General features: G+C 44.5%; 1 protein-coding gene across 4 annotated transcripts in view; it reads left to right on the top strand.

Annotated features, from left to right (window-relative positions):
* Positions 1–18447, top strand: part of BCAS3 (BCAS3 microtubule associated cell migration factor) — a 363502-nt gene that overhangs the window by 334558 nt on the left and 10497 nt on the right. For 2 of the 4 annotated variants that reach the window (XM_080629979.1, XM_080629982.1), the window contains 2 exons: positions 5391–5558; positions 12326–12391. In XM_080629979.1, coding sequence (XP_080486105.1) covers positions 5391–5558; positions 12326–12391 — 234 coding nt within the window. Of the gene's footprint in view, positions 1–5390; positions 5606–12325; positions 12392–18447 lie in introns of all 4 variants that reach the window. The other 2 variants (XM_080629980.1, XM_080629981.1) reach the window with 2 other exon arrangements.

Genomic DNA, 18447 nt, shown 5'->3' with positions numbered 1-18447 from the left:
TTGAAAGTGTTCATTGCCTGTGGGACTGGGTACCCCGACTGAAGTCTCCATTAATTAAATGCACTCACAGGATACAGAGCTGATGAGTAATGTCCTGTTTATAACAGAACTGTGCGCGATGCTGGAAGAAAAGAAACTCCGTGGGAGGGACGATGACAGGGCAATACAGTTACTCGCAAAGGCTGTGGCTCCTGCCATCGATTCCAAAGGTAGTAATTAACACTCACACCTCAATTTAACAGCCATGCCGTGGAGGTGAGCTGTTGCAAAGCCGGTCACACGTAAACTGATGTGCACGTGCCACGGGAGAGCGGGAAGGACGGCAGCGTGTGAGCCGTGCCCAGGAAAGGATCAGCAGCACGTGCCGCCGAGCATGGGCACGTGTTCAAAAGTCAGATATGGAACGGGTCGGGGAGATGTGGCTTCCTCCACACTTAAATGAGGCAATTGCACAGATCCCCGTTCCAGTACTGAGAGCCGCTGCTTTGCGGCGTTCCCCCTGGAGTAACAAAGTTATGGCATGAAAGTGAATTGGCAAACCGCGTAGGAAAGTTCAACCTTTAATGTTTAAACAGGGTATGTTACAGTTTGACTCACTACTTGGGGCAAGGAATTTCCATGTGCTGGTTCCTCACACGCCCTCGGGGTTCTCGCTCCCGACCGAGGCTTTTCTGGGCAGCTCTGTGATGCTCACACTGCGGTTACCTGTGCGTCCGGTGCCGAGTGGGTTGGGACTCCCTTCAAAGTCCACTCCTGCTTCTGCAAGGGCCAGAAAAGGCAGAGGCTTGGTGATGGGCAGCCCCTCCTCTCTCTCCAAGACAATCTTGGTCATGTCTCAGGGTCTGCTTGTCTCTGGGGGTCAAACCCCTATCCCTTTCATGAGAAGGATGCATCTTTTATCAGTTAAAATTGGCAGGTCATTTCCTCCCCTATTTACTCTGTTAGTTTTGCTCACACGTATGTTGCAATATGCAAGGTGAGGCTCAAAACTGTCAAGCTCTTTAATAGAACCATTACTGTATTTTTGGAGAACGTACTCATTTTGATTTACTGTTCCTTAGAAGACAGGAAATGGAGCTACTTGATTTCATATTTTAAACAAAGCCGTCCAGAGGTTTAATGAAAAAAATTTCCCCTGGCTTTCAAATTAAAGGGCTATGGTGAAAGATTTAGCTTGGCTATTTTGACTTAGAAAAATAACACACTAGAAGCATTAAAGCATTTTGTAAAAATACTTGTTACTACTAGAGTTTTCAGAGAGGAAAATGAGCTTCTCTGGGTTTCTCAGTCCTGGTAGGGCTGCAAAATGAAAGGATGTTTCCGAGGTTTGTTGGGTTCTTTTGTTTTGTTGGGTTTTTTCCTTCTGTAGAACTTATTTTCCTTTCGTATTCAAAGCCTTGAAACAATTGCAATGCAAAAGACAAATCCTGTGCTTCTAAGCAAGGTAATTTGGTATGAGTAACAACAGAAGCCTTTGCTGTTAATAAAATGCGAGAAACATTAAGCAGAAAGATGGGGGGGCCTGATTCTGCTCCATCAGCAGTGGCATGAGTAAAGGGCAATGATCGTTGGGAGGCAAATGTCAGTGGAAGGACAGAAGTGGGAGATCGGTATCAGGAGAAAATTAATGTTTTAACAGGAAAATCCTGCGTGTGGAGCAGGATTAGCTTGGAGTGTTCGGGGCAGTGTAAAGCTAAACATGCTGGAATTGCAAAACAAAGCACTTTCGACCGTGTTGTTCGAGCCAAAGTTTCTGCCTGTTTCATTTAGTTTGATTTGGACTTGATTTTTACTTTTAGTGTCATGGGTCTGGGACAGTGCTTGGGTATCATACAAAAGAGGCTGGTGGTCTTCATTTCCACCTGGTTTCATCTTCTGTAAATAGGGGAGAAGTAAATGTTCTGCTAGCTTGAAAGCACCACGCGATAGGATGAAATATTGACACAATTTTAAGTCAGTGGGGGTTTTTTTCCAGTGATTTAATGAGGTTTCACCAAGATTTCACTAGTAATTGCTTGACTAAAATAATACCTAATTTGTTTCTTTCTTGAGTTGTTTCTAAATGAATTGCTCCTTTTAGGTGGAACCTGTTCCACCAACAAAGCTGTATCAGGTCTGGGGGCCAGGAGAAAGGCTTCACACATCAGGGTCTGATATTGGTGGCTGTCAGTAGGATTTCAGCAGTTTGTCAGTAGAGGCATGGGGCAAAGCCTGCCTTCTCTCAACCCTGCAGTAATCCCTTGCATCAGCAGGAGCTTTCTCAGCCGCGCTGGTTCTGTAGTTACACTCTGGCTGCAGGTTTGGGTGATTTTCAGAGCAGGACACTGAGGTTTGTTTGTAAACCTCTCTCTAGTCGACGATGGGGAATTTGATACGTTATCAACTGAGATACTGGGATTGAAAAGGGGAGAGCAAGGCAGCCAGAAAGAGAGATTACAATTTAATAAATAGCAAAGATACAGTTAGCTGCTATCAGTGTAAGTTTAATGCCATTAGCTCATGTGCTGTTGGTAACAGTATACATAGGGCAAAGCACCCAAAGGCTCCTGGGGAGCAACCAACCCATCTGCCATTCCATACACTTCACACAAGAATTTTCCAAGGTGTAAAAGTACCCAAGACTTAATTCTACCATGAAAACAAGTATTTTACTTTATGTGTGTGCTGTCTGCTGATGCAGAGGCAAGAAGAACAGGAAGGTCCATGACAGTTGGTCTTGCTTTTCCTGAAACAATTTTGGTTTACATCAGAGAGGGACAGAGATAGGGCTTTATGGTAGGACCTGGAAAGGACCTGCCTGTTCAAGCAAGGTCCCATCTTCTACTCCCATGCCCCGAGTAACCTCAGTTGCACATCTGCATGTTCAGCTTCACGAGGAACCCCTTTTTATCAATGTGCATATTGAAGTGAGGAGGAATTTGTAGATTCCAACACAACACAGAGCAGATGACAGAGTACAGTGGTGGCTGGTGAATCATAGCTGGATGCCTGGATGGGAATGTCGTGGCCAGATGTGAACTCCTGCCATGGAGAAGGAGTGAAAAGGGAGCCTCACACTTTTTTACCAGAAAACTTTCTATGCAGTTAATCCCTCTAACCTGCATTTGCATTAACACTTGCAACCTCACACGTCGCTGCTGAGAAGTTTTGGCAGCTCTTGGCCCTGATTGCAGAGGTAACACTGCACTTGTCTCCTTTGCTCTCACTCAAGTATCTCAGGAGCCAGAGACTGGCTCTATGAAGTTTCTCCCTTACACATATGCAGGCATCTTGGCAGAGCTTCAAAAGCCATTTGCCTTATTATTCATATGTCTGCTTATAGGAGCAGAAATGCTCTCATTTCTCACTTTCGGAATAAGGGCAGGCACTAGTAAAGAAGAGATTTCTCATTCTGGCACAACCCTGCAAACCTGTGGGAGCTCCCCACTGCCACCCCCGGCATTTTGGGATGCAGGTTTAAAGGCCCCCCCTCCCCAATAGCTCTCTGGGTATATAAACAACCCCATCAAAACCAATTGAAATTGGTGGGGTCTTGGAGTTATGTGCAGAGTGGGGGTCTCAGGGGTGCATGAAACCAGGGAAGAATGACTTGAAAAAAGAGGCTTCAAAAAAAAGGCCAAATTTTGCTTTTCCTCCTGCAGTTAGGATAGCTGACAATATGGAAATGTTGCAGAAACTCAAACATCAGCAAAATTACTTTGCCTCCTCACTGTATTTTCTCAAACAAGCTTCAAGAACCCTTGCTTTAAAACAAATTAGTAGACTGGAGTAACCTTATAAATCCAAAGACCCATTAAAAGTTGAAATATTTGGTTATTCCTCCTCTCAGTTTAAACTGGGATTCATCCAGAGTTCAAGTGCATGTATCACATAAGAGCCACGGTCCCATTTTGTAGAGGTCCATTTTAGTGTTGATGGTTTTCTAGTGCCAGGAATCTACTCTGCAGCCAGGCAAAGAGATAAATCAAAGTTGTGCGCGCCGATGAAATTCAGGAGCCAGAAGTCACCATTGCAGCCCATATAAATCCCTGAATGCCAGCCCTGGTGCTTTTGTCCATGCCATTAGAGTTCAAAATTATCTGCCCCTCTTTGCTGATGTATGGATTAACCGGCTGCCCGAGTGTTTACTAACGGTTATCACCCGGTACTTTGGACGTTATCAGAGGAAGGGACGCCTGCCGCGGGGCTTGGTCTCTCACCCTTTCTATTACCACCTGTCAGTGGCAGGGAGTGTGCTGTGAAGCTGTACAGTCACAGACTACAAGTGTAGATAGTTTCTGACGGCTGATCAAAGGGGAAAACCAAAGGCCTGATAACAAGGACGTGTTTCATGTACTTTTAACTTTGAGAAACATTGGTATTTGCATTTTTTCCCCTCGGTAGGCTGGCAGAAACCAGGCACAATAAATGCTGCATATTCAGTTACCTAATAGTTGAGTAAATGGTATGTGCTTGAAGCAACAGCACAACTGTAATCTTGTTCCAAGTGGGAATGATTTAAGTAAGCCTTCGCAGAAGACTTGCTGTATAATAAAGCAGAATAATTTTAATTTGTACTTTGAAGTGATCTTGAATTCAGAATCTAATCTTTGCATTCAGCAGAACATCATACCCTGCTCTGAATGAGGTAATAAGTGCAAGTTAAGGGATTATTTTAAGCATCTTTTGTAGGTACGTGCTCTCCGTCACAATAGCTGGTATCTTCAGTAGAGCACTGCTGATGAAAGGGTCTCTGAGCGCCCATGGTTGACCTAAAATTTCACAGTGCAGGAACAGAGGAAATCCACAGATACCCCGAACTGAAAGAAGGGCTCGCTTTTTTCCTTCAGTAGACATACTTCAAACAGAAGGCAGAAAGCAAGCCTTCCTTTCCTCACCACTCTAAACACTGGTCTACTTCTCTGTGCAAGAGCAAGAAGGGGATTTTAGCTAAAATTCGTGCCCATTAGCAAAGAACAAGCATAGACTTGGTTGTTTGCATTGAGAAAGGGCAAGGAGGGTACTCACCAGCAGCCCAGTGAAAGATCAACTTTAAAAATAATTTCTAGTGGTCTAGCATGTACTTAATAACACATATACGGTTTCTTAACATTGCATGTCATTTACATCAGTGTCATTATGCTCATTTCCTGACTCTCGCTAATGTGAGACCAGAATTGGGTCTGTATTTTCAATTTGACCTTTTTGCTTACAGCTGCTTGGTCAAAGCATTTCGGGCTCTGCTCGCTCCTGCTGTGCTGTTAACACCAACATTTTAACTAATGTGTTAAAATTAGCTTTTCAGGAGCTCAAAACACAAGAGCTTCTGTCTTTCCAGTACAGCAAACAATATGTATGGAAGTAGTTTAGTCCCAGGGTGTCCCAAACATCTTCTGTTTTGTTTGTTGAAGGTGCCTTTGACCGGAGCGTGACCTTGCTGGAGGTGTGCGGGAGCTGGCCTGAGAACTTCGGTCTCCGTCACATGTCTTCCATGGAGCACACTGAAGAGGGCCTTCGGGAGCGCCTGGCCGATGCGATGTGCGAATCTCCCAGCAGGGACATAGTGGGATCCGGAACAGGTACAAAGAAGAGGTGTGATCAGAGATCACGTACATCTCACCCAATGGTGATTTTTGATTTTTTTAAGTTTTGCTTTTCCTTTTCTCTTTATCTCTCTGATTAATCAATCAATTCTCTGGGTATCTCAGTGTGAGAGAAGTCATTTATAGAAACAAAGCAGTGGTAGATCACCTAAGCACGCTCTGAGAACCCGAAAGTAACTTGAAGAAAGATACTGGTGCTTGAAGCTTCCTTAGCGTGTAGCTGTGACAAGGGCTCTCCTTCCTCCCCTGCCAACTCAGAAGCATCTGAGTCTCTGTGCAGATTACTGCCCTTACACACCCTGCTCCAAACAATGTCATAATCACACATCCTCATTTTGTGTCCTGAATAGAGCCACTGCGAAGCGCTGGTTCTGTAATCCAAATTAATCCATCTTCATCAGTGTCCATTATATTGATAAATTATATCATCTGTTTAAGTAAATGGAATGGCACGTCAGAGATTATGCTGCTCAGAAGGGGCCCAGTGGTAGGAGGTGCTCAGAAATGCTAAAGAGCAGTTTTGTGGTTTTATGGTCTCCATTAGTTTTAACTTGTTTTTAAAAACACCATCTACTAAAAGGACCAGGCCTATCTTTGATCCAAACACCGTTTGTGTTGTGACCAGCAGTTAATAGTAATGGTGGCTTCTAACATCAGCTGCCAGCTTGCTTGTCACTCTTCTGGCAACTTGCCTGGGAAGGGAAAAGAGGACAAGCTCTAACAGAAACCTATGGGAATGCCAGCCTATGGACAATACAGGAAGGCTGTGTAGAGCAGAACCTGTCTCTTCCTTTTGCTGTTGGCCGTGATGTATTGCTGAGGGCCTTGTGCTGCTCTGAGCTCTCCCTGCTCCTGGAGAAGGCCCTGGGACTCTCCCATCATGGCTCATCCCCCTGCTTTGCGGGTAGGTCACTACTGAGCAAGTAGCCCAAAGCAGGACACCAAACCGCTGATACCTCCCACAGTATGCAGGAGGAGGAGGCTGCAAAGAAGCCGAATTTATGCCCTTGTATGTAGGTACAGATAGCAATAATCAAGCTGCTGAGTGGTGCCGACACACCCTTCATAGCCCAACTTGTCACCTTTCAAACTGTCTTTCCTCTTGTTTCCATCTTGAAAAAGATGGAGCCAAGGGATGGTTTAAGATGTGGTATTAACAGGAAGAGTTGGTTGAACACTAAATATGGGTGTCAGTTACAGATCTGGTGCAAATTCTCACCAACTTGTTGCCTTGGACGAGGTACTTAGCATGACCATGACTCCAGTGCTCCAGTCGCTGCAATGAGGATAGAGACACCTCACATTGCTGGTGTGAAGTTTAATCAGCTTATGCCTGCAAAGGGCTGTGAAGGTGGAAAAACAGGCTGTGAAAACACACAAAGGCACCTATTTCATCACTTACTGACCCATACTGTGATCAGAGTGAACTTTGGGATGATATCCACTTCCGACAATGGGTCAGCTCCCCTCAGGCTGTGTAAATTCACTGAAAGGTGAGGGAAATACCTTCTCTGAAGGCTGAAACCATCTAGATGTGCCAAGTTAAGGGGACTGGCTGCCCTAGAGACTTGACATTGTGTTACATTTTAAACTGAGGACTTTGTCAGACAGAGGTCTATATTTTCTTCCCATTTTCACCAAACCCAGCTGATAGTGGGTGCCAACTTCTCTGGCATAAGATTAGGCTCAGGGTACTGCAGGTGTAAAGACAGAAAGCAACTGTTTATAGAGATGCCATCACTGAGCTAACATTCATCCAAAGAGATTTCTCCCTGCTTTTACTCCAGACACAAATCTTCATAATGAGTGTAAGATAGGTGCCATCTCAAAGCAGGAAATGTAAGCAGCAATACTGAATAACATGAGCACTGACCCAACTCACCCCATCCCACTACCCTTCTCTCGCTGTCGTTATGCTCTGTGTTTTCCTGCCTGTTGTGGAATTCTCTCTACCACTAACACACTTTATTCCAGGGATTTGGGCATGTGGTGGGTGACTCAGTGCAGCAGAGAAAACCTAGTGATAAGGCTGTGAACTCCCGTGCCCTTTCCACTTCCATACCCTAACAGCTCTTGAGCTCTTCTTCTTACCAGATGGCCATAAAAAGTTCTTTCCTGCTCAGATGATACCTGGGAAGATGCACTTGCCTGGGGAGTCGGCTGCTCACTGCAGCATGCGTGGCTGCACTCGCGGCAGGCTGCCAGCCAGCCATTTGTCAGCCTGCGCGCACCGCAAAGTGCTAGCATCTGTCTGCTGCTTAATAAATGGGGAAAGATAAGTTTGGAGGTGCATTACCCTTGCTTCAAGGAAGAGGTGTCTCTCTCGGCTCATAACAAATAGAGGAGTTTTCACTTCGCCCCAGACCGCTTACATCTGAACAAACCTGAACTGAACTACCCTAGAAAAACAGTTTTCTTCCTTGGATTCTCTGCTGCCCGCTCACCTCAATGAAATGATAGCAAAGGGTTCAGCAAAACAGAACACTGTACATCTGCTTGTTGGTAGTTGATTTATATATTGGTACTGGTTCCAAAGACAGTGTTTATATTTCTGCATTGAACTCAAAGTTAGGGAAGTTATAAGTTATAAACCTCCCTCTAATAACCCAAAAATGACTTATTTTAACTTATGCATGCCTTTATGTTATGCATGTTTTAACTCCTGTTTCAGCTCCTTGCCTTCAGTCCTTAAACACATTTTGCAGAGATTTAATGGAATTTGCAAAGCCTTATTCAAACATGAATTAATGAAAATTTCTTACTCTGAATGTGAAGGAACGTGTACGTGCAGTGCTTGGGTCCACTGTGTGGACAAAGACAAAATGGGCAGTAGGGTGGACAGTGAGACTTTATCAAGTGCTCAGCTGGTCCTGACATGCACTTAATGGCAAGAGATAAATAGATTCTTTCAATGCCTTAACTGTTAGGACATAGCTGACGCATAGATTTATATAGTAATCAGGGCTGATATGCTGCCGTAGTGTGGAGGAAACACATGCCCATGGTACACAGACCACTTTGAGGAGTAGATATTTGCAGTGTCTTTGTTTCTTACCTGCTATGTTGCATTGCAAAGCGGGGTTGGCAACACCTCACTGGTTCAGTGGACCTGACTATGGGCAGAGGCAGAAATGACCCGACTGGTTATAGAGGAAAAATCAAACTGAAGGATGCTAAAAACATGAGGAATAATCTGGCATTTGCAAGGAAAGGGAATTGGATGGCCTGATGGGTCTTTTCCACCTCTGACTAGTTGCCAGGGGCTGTCGGACACTGGATGGGAGAAGAACCAGGTATGGAAAATGACCCCCCAAAAATCTACTTTCCTTGTGACCTAAATGATAACTCCAGTCATCCAGCTAGTTGGCTTGATTGGAAAACCAGCTTTCCTCCTTGTTATCCAATTATCCAGACAACCCATGTCTATCTGAAGTGGAGTCTGTGGTACATAAGCTGTCAGCCTAGATACACATTTCATTCCAAAGAAGGCGTAAATTGGCAAAGATGCAAAAATATGTTTTTGCCGTTTCAGTTTCTGTCAAACTCTCACTGAAAAAAAGATGCAGCAAGGTCTGCTCACAGAATGTTAGTGGTCAGTGACCTCTTTTGCTTGCAGAGCTTTGTTTTCAAGCAGCCACAGTATTTACGTTTGCAGTTTAGTTTCTGAGTATGTGCTGGAGCTTCACATTGCATTTGCAAAGCAAAAAAATACTAAATGAAAGCTGGTATTGTGATTTATGGAGCTGTGCTTCCAGGAGACAAAGATCTCGGACCATATTCCACTCAAACTGGACATGCAGAAATTGGCAGCCTAGGATAGAAATCTTTCTCTCCAGAAATACTGTAATCAGCAAATCCTCTTTCCACAAGTACATTTCTTGGTATTTTGCTCATTTCGAGGCATAATATTGGAAACTAGTCTGTAACAGGGCACCAAAGCTTTACAGTCTGAGCAATGGGATGCTTTCTGAAATACATATATATGTAACAGTAGAATACTGTTGCTGTGGCTATCCCCTGTTTCTGTGCCAAGTATGCTGAAGCCCAGGAGACAGATTCCCCTTGCACTCTCTGCCTGTTCCCTCTGGGCTGAGGACGGCATCTGGAGCTGTGATACTGATGTGGGCTCTTCCTACAGAGGTCTGTGTGTATCCCGAGGACCCAAAGTCACTTGTCCCCCGGTCAAAACCACTTAAGATGTAGGCTGGTGTGAAGGAATACCAGTGGATCTGACAGTTGGTCCCAGGAAGGAGTTACTAGCACCAGGGCAGCAGCAGTGAGCATGAAACTCTCAGCTCTGCACCTGAAGCACCAAGAGGAAAGATATTCTTAACCTTGGGAGTTCATCCTAGCTTCTCCTCCCTCCTTTGACCTGGGTGAAAGGTTTAGCTGGATGTTAAATTCAGGCACAGCTTCAGGCTTGACTTTCACATGATTTACCAAGTCGAAACCCATTCTCTACATTTTCTCAGGTTTATTACTGTAAAGCACATAGCACAGTGGCAGAAGGGTAGATTTATTCTTTAGGAGGCGAACACAACAGACAGCTTCCAAGGGAGAATTGTCAATATATAAGATAAATAAGTATTCATCACTGCTCAGGTTATATTGTCAGAATAGGCAATACTGCAGACTTCCTTTAGAGATAAATGTGCTGCTGCCACTGTCAGACCCCTGGGGTTTTTGCCAGAAAGAGCTGATGGAGCCTGGGCAGCGCTGGAGGGGCAGGATGGGGCTTGCTGTGCTTGCATTGTATGATTCCACTCCGTGCCCATCTGCTGCGTCTTCTCTGTTACAATTTGCCTGCCTGAATGTTGTACTTATATTCATATCTAACTTATTTTGACAAAGCCCACCCAAATGCACATTGCTGCAGCATTTTGCAAGTGGCAGAACTGTTCTGTGGATATACAAGGGTAGAATTGGTTTTTGTGGGCATGTGTCTTTCTTTTTAACTCATCGTGAAGTCCAGTACCCTGTGATGGCTCAGTTTACACTACAGTTTATGAAGCAAAATAATCTGTCCTGTCTCAGAAACACACATTAACTTGCAGTAAGAGCCCGTATCAAGAATTGCAGAGCACCCCCCAGATTTTGCATCTCAGAACGAGCCCATAGGTCTGAGCAGGGAAGAATGGGCACCATCGTGGTTTATACAACCCGTGAAGTTTAAAGAATTTAAAGCAAAGTGTTTAATGCCCATTATGAAGTTTCAGCTAAAAAAATAGAGGCATGGCTCATTTTTTTCCAAAACTCCAAGTCTGCCAGTCATGGAAAATGAGTGACCCAGCAGTGAGGTGCACAGAGCACCCTGCGCCTGGCCCTTGGAAGAAACCATCTGGATTCCTTCCAGATTTCATGACCAAACTCATAATGTGATGAAGGAAGCTCATATGTTGAAGCAAACTCTTTAACCTGATTAATGGGATGTAAGTAAGTGGAGCTAATTAGACTTGCTGTTAGGGAATAGCCTGCACGAAACCCAGGATTGGTGCTTCAGGCAGTTGGGATCCTCATTCGCAGCCAGAGCCATGTGGTTACACCAGCCTGAGCCTAACTCGGGTCTTGACACCTCTGAAGCTTGCAGGGTTTTTGGAATCTTCGTGTGCAGTTTGCAATTGGGAGAGGTGAAGCCTGGCTTGAGGTGGGAAGCGTGCTCCTCTGCCCTCTGATCCCATGCAAGGAGCACCCTTCCTGGCTTTTCCAAAAGAAAAAGTCTCTGTAGTCACACGCTGTGACCAGAAATGAGCAGCAGCCACCTGGGCATAGGTGTACCTGTACATACAGTTTTAGGAATAGGATTAGCCCTGTATAGAGTTAGAGCTTTGATCAGTACCTTCTCCCTCCCTCCTTCAGATCTTTCCTTCTTTCCTTCCTTTTCCTTTTAATTTTTTCCAAGGTAATTTTTCCCTTCCCTCTCCTCAGTTGGTCTCAATCCTCACTTGGACATGGGATATAGGAACACAGAACAATTGATTTTCCCTCCAAAGAGCATTTCTGCAAAAAGATTTCTGCATAGGTTCAATGCACAATCAGCTTGAGCAGCAAACACACTGGTGTATCAAATAACACTGATGCTAAAAGCAGCCTTTGAACTTGCAGGATATTCATCCCAGGGTCAGAGATTAAATTACCCCCTCAAATAAGTCTTAAGAGCTCGATGCAGTTCTTCCTACAAAAGGCTTATTTGGAAGAGCCTTGCTTTAAAAAAACAACTAAAATTCAAGGCTTTTAAGGAGCCACCATTTTGGAAGGGGTGGGTGACAAGAGCAGCATTTGCACTGGACACATTTTAATATGAGTTTATTAGTTATTTCTCATGTGCAGCAACAGTGGAGCTGCCCTGGACAGCTTCTCGCTTGCTCCTGCCCAAGCTGGTGTCCCTGGAGCAGCCCTGCCAGGGCAAACAAGGGCATTTTTCACTTCTCCGATCTCCATATCCAGCCCTGGGAGTTTCAGGAATTTCTTCCAGGTCATCCATTATTGAAGGGAGTGGGGTTGGGGGATGAATGCTGATACCACAAATGTTTCTGGTGTGTATTTAGGTTTGTTACTGTTTGCAGAGAAAGTCTGCTGCTGTTACTAAAGGGAGCGCTGATACCATAAGACAGCTCTGCCATTGATAACGAGTTGATCAACTGCATTTGCTTAGTATCAGTTGTGGTGTGGGGAGATTCCTTTTCTTTTTCTTACTATTAAATCAAGGCATTTTTTTTTTAAGAATTATTTTATTTTTGATACAGACACAGCCGGTGAAGTAGCAGTTAAAAACATCACCACAAAGAGGCACATGGCTTTGAAATGTTTTGGTATGTAACAAAACTGTATTGTTATCAGGTCTTAACTTTTGCACAAAGAATATTTCTCCTTGTTCTAAAAGCAAACCCTCTGTCAGCTTTCAAAGGGTTATGTACATAACGTGGTCATAGGGGAGCAAACCAAAAAATATCTAAGTGTCTCAAATCATTTCACAAATAACATTGTTCTATTTCTCTCCTGCAAGGAACAAGAGTTTCTTTGATTTTCTTTCTTTTAAAGTCAAATTTAGGATTCTGCTGTTCAGAGCAGAGAGGTCACAAGGCCCTAATGTATTTAGCATTGACTGCCCTCTCTTGTAGTGCGTCTATTAGTCAGTAATTTGATTTGTACCTATTCATTTGCAGTCCCTGCAGGAGCTCTGAGCTGGCCCCAAGTATAATTGGTGCTGTCTCTATTTTTACATCATTAGATTAGCCCCGACTCCTGGCCACTTGTTGTCTGCGCTTGTCTGTCCATTTATACAACCTAATGTAACACAAAATTCATTACTGATCACATTACTTTCAACTCTGAAGCCAGCTTTGTGATAAACATTTTGTTAACCCTTTCTTGCCAGCACACAGACCTGGGGGATAAATGCACTTTCCCTTTGCAGAAAAATCAATATCATAATAAAACAAAGTGCAGTCACATTTCTAGATTTGTCATTCCTCCTGGAGAAAGAAATGGGGAGAAACATATATGAGATGACTAAATGATGTCTGCATCCAGGCATCTCGCGCTGCTGTATATGAAATGAGCTCAGCAGTGTCCTTTCTACTAGAATATAAAGAAGTGACACAAGATAGGGCCAGCACTCAATTTAAAACTTAATTTCTTAACTCATTGTTCTGCAAGTGTTTTAGGTCTTCTGTGCAGGCTGTAATCGGGTTATGACATTATTGGAACTGGACATTTTTCTTCCAGTGCTTTGTCTAAAGTAGTTAACAGACGAACAGTTCCCTGTCTCCTTAGAGATTTGTTCCTGTGTTAGATTTTGCTTTGGTTTGCTTTGGTTTGTGGTTTTTTCCCTCCTAATAATTAAGCAAATTAATTTTCTTACTGCAATACTCCAGTATTTCACAGGAAAATGTAAAGCTCCATTCTGTCTAGCTTGGCTTTGCTCACATTTGCCTGTTGTGCTGAGTACCTCCTAAAGCATTAAGCTGTTTGCATCACTGAGGCTTCTGCTATTGATTTCAAGGGGAACAAGAGGAAAGCCACGGTAGGTATTCATTTAGGCCTGGTTCTGCAAAGAACTGAGCATCCTTACAACCCTGTTTGCAGCATCATGCCCATGAGGTGATGCTTGCTATTCAAAGGACTGTATTTTGGTGCATGCAAAAGCTGTTGATTTTTAACAGTTTTCTAAATTCATTTTCTGTTTGTACAGCTTGGCTTGGAAATCTGTTATTTTGGCTTTTCTAAATATTTAGAAACATTTCTCAGTGTTTATTAAATCTTCTCTTTAAGTCCAACTTCTGAAGCCTGCCCCACACTGAGCAGGGCACAGGAATCTAGGAGACTACATGATTTTTCCATCTCTAGTTCCTATAATTACCTTGTTATGCCTTTTAGGAGTCTTTGCATTGTATTTTTATGTAGGATACGACTTACAGCACTCATCTCGCTCTCAGTAAGTATAAGAGCCCTCGTCTCCCAGCATTTCAACCAGGACTGGTATTTTTACGGCTCTTTTGTGAGCCAAAACTTGTTGCAGCTGCTGAGGTGGTGGCAGAATAAAGGCAAGACAGCTCCTGTCCCTCCTCGCAAGCCCAGCAGCCCCAGAGAGCCCTGCAGTATTCCGCTGATTTTTGCATAGTGATTCTAGGTGTGTGCAGTGTTGGCTGGTGCTTGCTCCTAAAGCCTGGCTTAGCTGGGGGAAGGCTTTGCTCAGCTCTGCTGCTGCCCTTGTGTCCCTCGGGATCTGCTCCAGCTTTGCCATCGGAGCCCTGGGGAGGCCAGCGCGCCCTGAAATCCCCGTGCAGCCTTAGGTAACCCCTGGGACCCTCACTTTAAGGATGAGCTGCGGCTTGTGTCGTGGTGGAGATGACAGAAGGTCTGTGACCAGACAGGGTGCCACCACTCCACTTCCCCCTGAGGATCCCGCTGTGTGTTGGGGACGGTTAGGCTGATAACTGCTCCTGTTTCTGTATGCTGCACATCTTGCATTAACTCTTTGAAAGTTTGAGCCTTTCGTTATCTTAAAAACGCCATGCATCCAATTTGCCGGCTCCCCTTCCTGCCTGTGCAAAGCATTAACATCAGGCTGATGCCAAGGGCATCTGCCATTCCTTGGATTGTGAAAGGGCGGTGGCCCAAGTCATTGCAAAGCTCTCATAAACTATGCATTTTCCTCACCAGGGGAAACGGGAGAGAAGGCTGTAGAATGGAAACCCATTTATGCACTAAATTGTTAAGCAGTCGAACTGTTAAATGAACACTTCTGATTAGAAAGGTATGATGAAGTATGAGTCACCAAACAGCAAAACAAGCATTAACACAGCAAAACCCCCAACAATAAATGGAAGGTCAAAAGCTAAAACAATTAAAATGTTCCAGTGTGAGCCAACCCTCTGGCCCTGCAGCTTTCAGTTCTCTCAGCTGCAGAGGCCCTTCTTTCACCAGGGGATCTGCTCCTTATGCTTCGGCATCAAGAGGCACAGGTCTCTCAGTGGACTCCCAAAGTGCCACTTCCAACTCCGAGGGCCTTTTCCTACCTGTTCAGAGGCCGTATCATTTCCTAGCGTCATACTGTAGTCTGCAGCCCTGCTGTCACCTCTCATCACCCCCACACATTTCTCTAACAGAATATCAGACAAATAGTAACCTGATTTTTCTGATAATCTAGCCTTGCTATCCATGGTGGAGTCTGAGAATAGCAGGGCTTAGAGCCGCATCCTTAACAGCGATGTCCTGAGCTATCTGATGCTCGTAGTGTATCTGGAGGAGATGGTCAGGCATAAAGTGGGAAATGGGGAGAGAAGGCAGGAGAAAAGGAGAGAAGAAAAATAAAGGGGATTTTGGCTGGGGAAGGATCTGATCGATGAGGAGGGAGACTCCCTGGAGCATGTTCTGTGGGGCCAGATCTAGTGGCTGCCGTATGAGGAAGCAGTGTTGTCACCAGGTCCCCAGCAGTGCTGGGAATGGTTAGTTCTCCTTGAGGTATACATCATAATTTCTGGTATGAAAATACTAGCTTTCCATCCATTCCTAGCCTGCTGTCTCCCCACCATGGATAATATATAAAACAGTGGACTTTTATTCATTAACATTTATGGGAAAATGTTAATATTAAGCTGTAAGTGAAAAGCCCTATCTTATTGAATTCTTCTGCTGTGTTATTGGGAGCCTAATTACATTTTGCATTTAAATAAAAACCAGATGACTTTCAGGACAGTCAGGCAAGCATTCTGTAAGTGAGAATTTATCTTGCGATCTGGGTAAACAATGTCTCATCATTTAACAGTTATTATAAATAATGGGGTTTTAAGCACTTTGCTGAGAGTTCATATTGGCTCCACACGGGTTGCACTAAGGGAGAAAGAATTTCAGTGACATCTTCCAGGCATCCGGTGAGGAGGAATCACATCCTGAGCTCACTCCTCAAGCTGCAGCAGTTTTCATCCTCCTCTGTTCATTATTGCTCAATATCGTGTGCACAGTCGGCTGACAAAAAAACCTAAGAGTAAGAAAAATGGCAGATCGGTTGGAAGCATCCTGCAAATGGAGAAGCCATCCCTGCTGCTGCCCCAGCAGAAGTGGAAGGTGTTCAGGACCCCTGCAGAGGTTCATGCAGGGAGTTGAAACCTCCAGAGGTGTATTCCGTCTGTGAAAATGGTGCTGTGTAAATGTGTGTTCACAAGGAATGAAGAAGGCAAAACATAAAGACGTAAAGGGAATAGACCAGCTCCTTTTTGCTGTGTTTCTGCTGGTGCTCTCTTAAATTACATCACTGGTATTACATGCTCAGTGTAATGTGTGAGCTAGTTTAGAAAAAGAGTAAAACTTCTGAAACATGTAGACAGCTTTTCCCCCAGTTCTATGTTTGCAGTCTGCATTTCACTCCTGTCACTTCAGACAAGGTGGTGGTGCTTTTGTTGCTAGCTGCCTTTTAGTCTTTGCTCCCTGTTCCTCAGACATTAGCGAGAGCCTCTGAGAGTTCTCCAAGGCGTTTCCCATCGCAGGCAGGGAGCAGCTTCCCCAGAGCCTGTCCCGCATCCCAGGGAGGAAGGAATTCGTTTCCCACACCATCAGAAATAGGTGGGAAGGGGATGAGTTTTATGAGCACCCATGTGCTGTTGTGAAAGATACAGAATTTGGGAGTGCCTGATGCTGGCTGGTGGTGTGTCACCTCCTGCCATGCCAGAAGCTGCGCACTCTGTAAAACAGCAGTTCTAGGACATGAGCTGGTTACTGCCTTTTCCTATGCAAGGCCCATTTTTCCGAAGAGCCCACAGCTAAAGTACCATCTTTTTTCATTTATTTGATTTTGGCATTTGTTTGTTCTTTGCTTGGTCAGTGACTTTCTCAGTATTTGCCCAACACATGAACTCTGTGTTTACATCAAAAGCTGATGGTGTTGTGAAAGACAGAGGGTCCGTATCACTTCTCAGACTGTTTCCAAAGATGTTTTTCTGGGAAGGCCACAGCCAGGACCTGCCCCATTCCCTCTACTCTGGCTTTGTGGTACGGCAAGGGAGTGAGGAGCTGTGAGTGGCTGGGGATGGTGCGCACATGCAGAACCTTGGTCGAGGTGCATGGGATGGAAATGGTGTCAGTTCCCCAGCCAGGTACCATTTTGGGCGCCCGGGAGCAGTGCCATGTGGTGCGCTGCGGAGGGATGCTCAGATTTGTTGCTATGCTGGATTTCTCCTAAGGCAGAGCACAGAGTTCCCATGGATGGCATCTCCCATCTATTCTCACGTGGCGTGCAGAGCAGCTTTTCCCATTGGGCAGTCCATCACTTGAGGCCACATTTTTAGGTGGAAATAACATTTGGAGGCATTAGTCAAAAGACAAATTAACATAGCAGCCTTCCCCCTCATCTGCAGCCACAGAGGCAGCAGTGGCTAGGTGAACTGTACAGGAACAGATACCTAACCTGAAATCTGAAGTGTGTTTTTGTGCCTTCACTCAGCGCTGCTTCTGTCTACACCCTTTAAACCAAAAAATCTTTATATTGTGCCAGGATTCTGTTGTCTCTTTGGTTTATCTTTTGGCAGCATGGCTGGTCACCCATCAAAATGCGAGCAAGTGTCTGCAAAAGAGCACAGCATGAGGAGCAGGTAGTTACGTTAACTTCACTGCCGGATGCCCGAGTACAAGGCGTAATCTGCACATCTTGAGATGATTGGAATTGCCTTTTATGTGGGATGTGGCCAGAGGAATACCTTGGTTTGCCATTAGCTCTTTTAGATTTCACATGAGTTATCCTCTGCACTTGTCCACAGGCTGCAGCTCATTCACACGTTTGACAGTGCTTGTAAGAGTGTAACTAAAAAGGCGAAGTATACTGAGATCAATGCTTGGAACCATTTTGAAAGCACGAGGTTTAAAAATCAAACCGTTGAACTTACTATTTTCAGCTGCTTTCCTGTTTCATGAGAACTGCTGTGTTGATCAGCTCCATTAACAGGGGGCCGGATGAAGCTTCGGATGTCATTTTTATCAAGGCTCTTTCATATTTATGTCTCACATCAGAATTTGGAGCTATATAAATAAGACAGAGTGTATTAAGAGCCTCAAGCAATCCTGCAAGAGCGCAAGCCCACAGGGTTGGCCTGTTGTTTTTCCAGGCTCAGTTAATAATCTAGGTAGAGATGTGATTTTAAGAGCACTACTGCAAGCTTTGAGTGCTCCGTAAAATCAGTTCTTTGTTTCAAAAATTGGTCTACTTGAAGCAGCGATGTCAACATAATCTTTAAAATAATTGACTAAATAGACCAAATAAGTTGCATTTGGAACTAGGATTATTTGGATGGGTTTGGAGTTTCTCAGCAACACTAAAACCAGCACCAGGGAAATGAAAGGCGGAGACCTCTGCTCCTTAGATCTCCACCTGAGC

This window comes from Psittacula echo, assembly GCF_963264785.1.
Source record: "Psittacula echo genome assembly, chromosome: 15".
Taxonomy (NCBI): domain Eukaryota; kingdom Metazoa; phylum Chordata; class Aves; order Psittaciformes; family Psittacidae; genus Psittacula; species Psittacula echo.
This window is presented reverse-complemented; position numbering and strand designations above follow the sequence as displayed.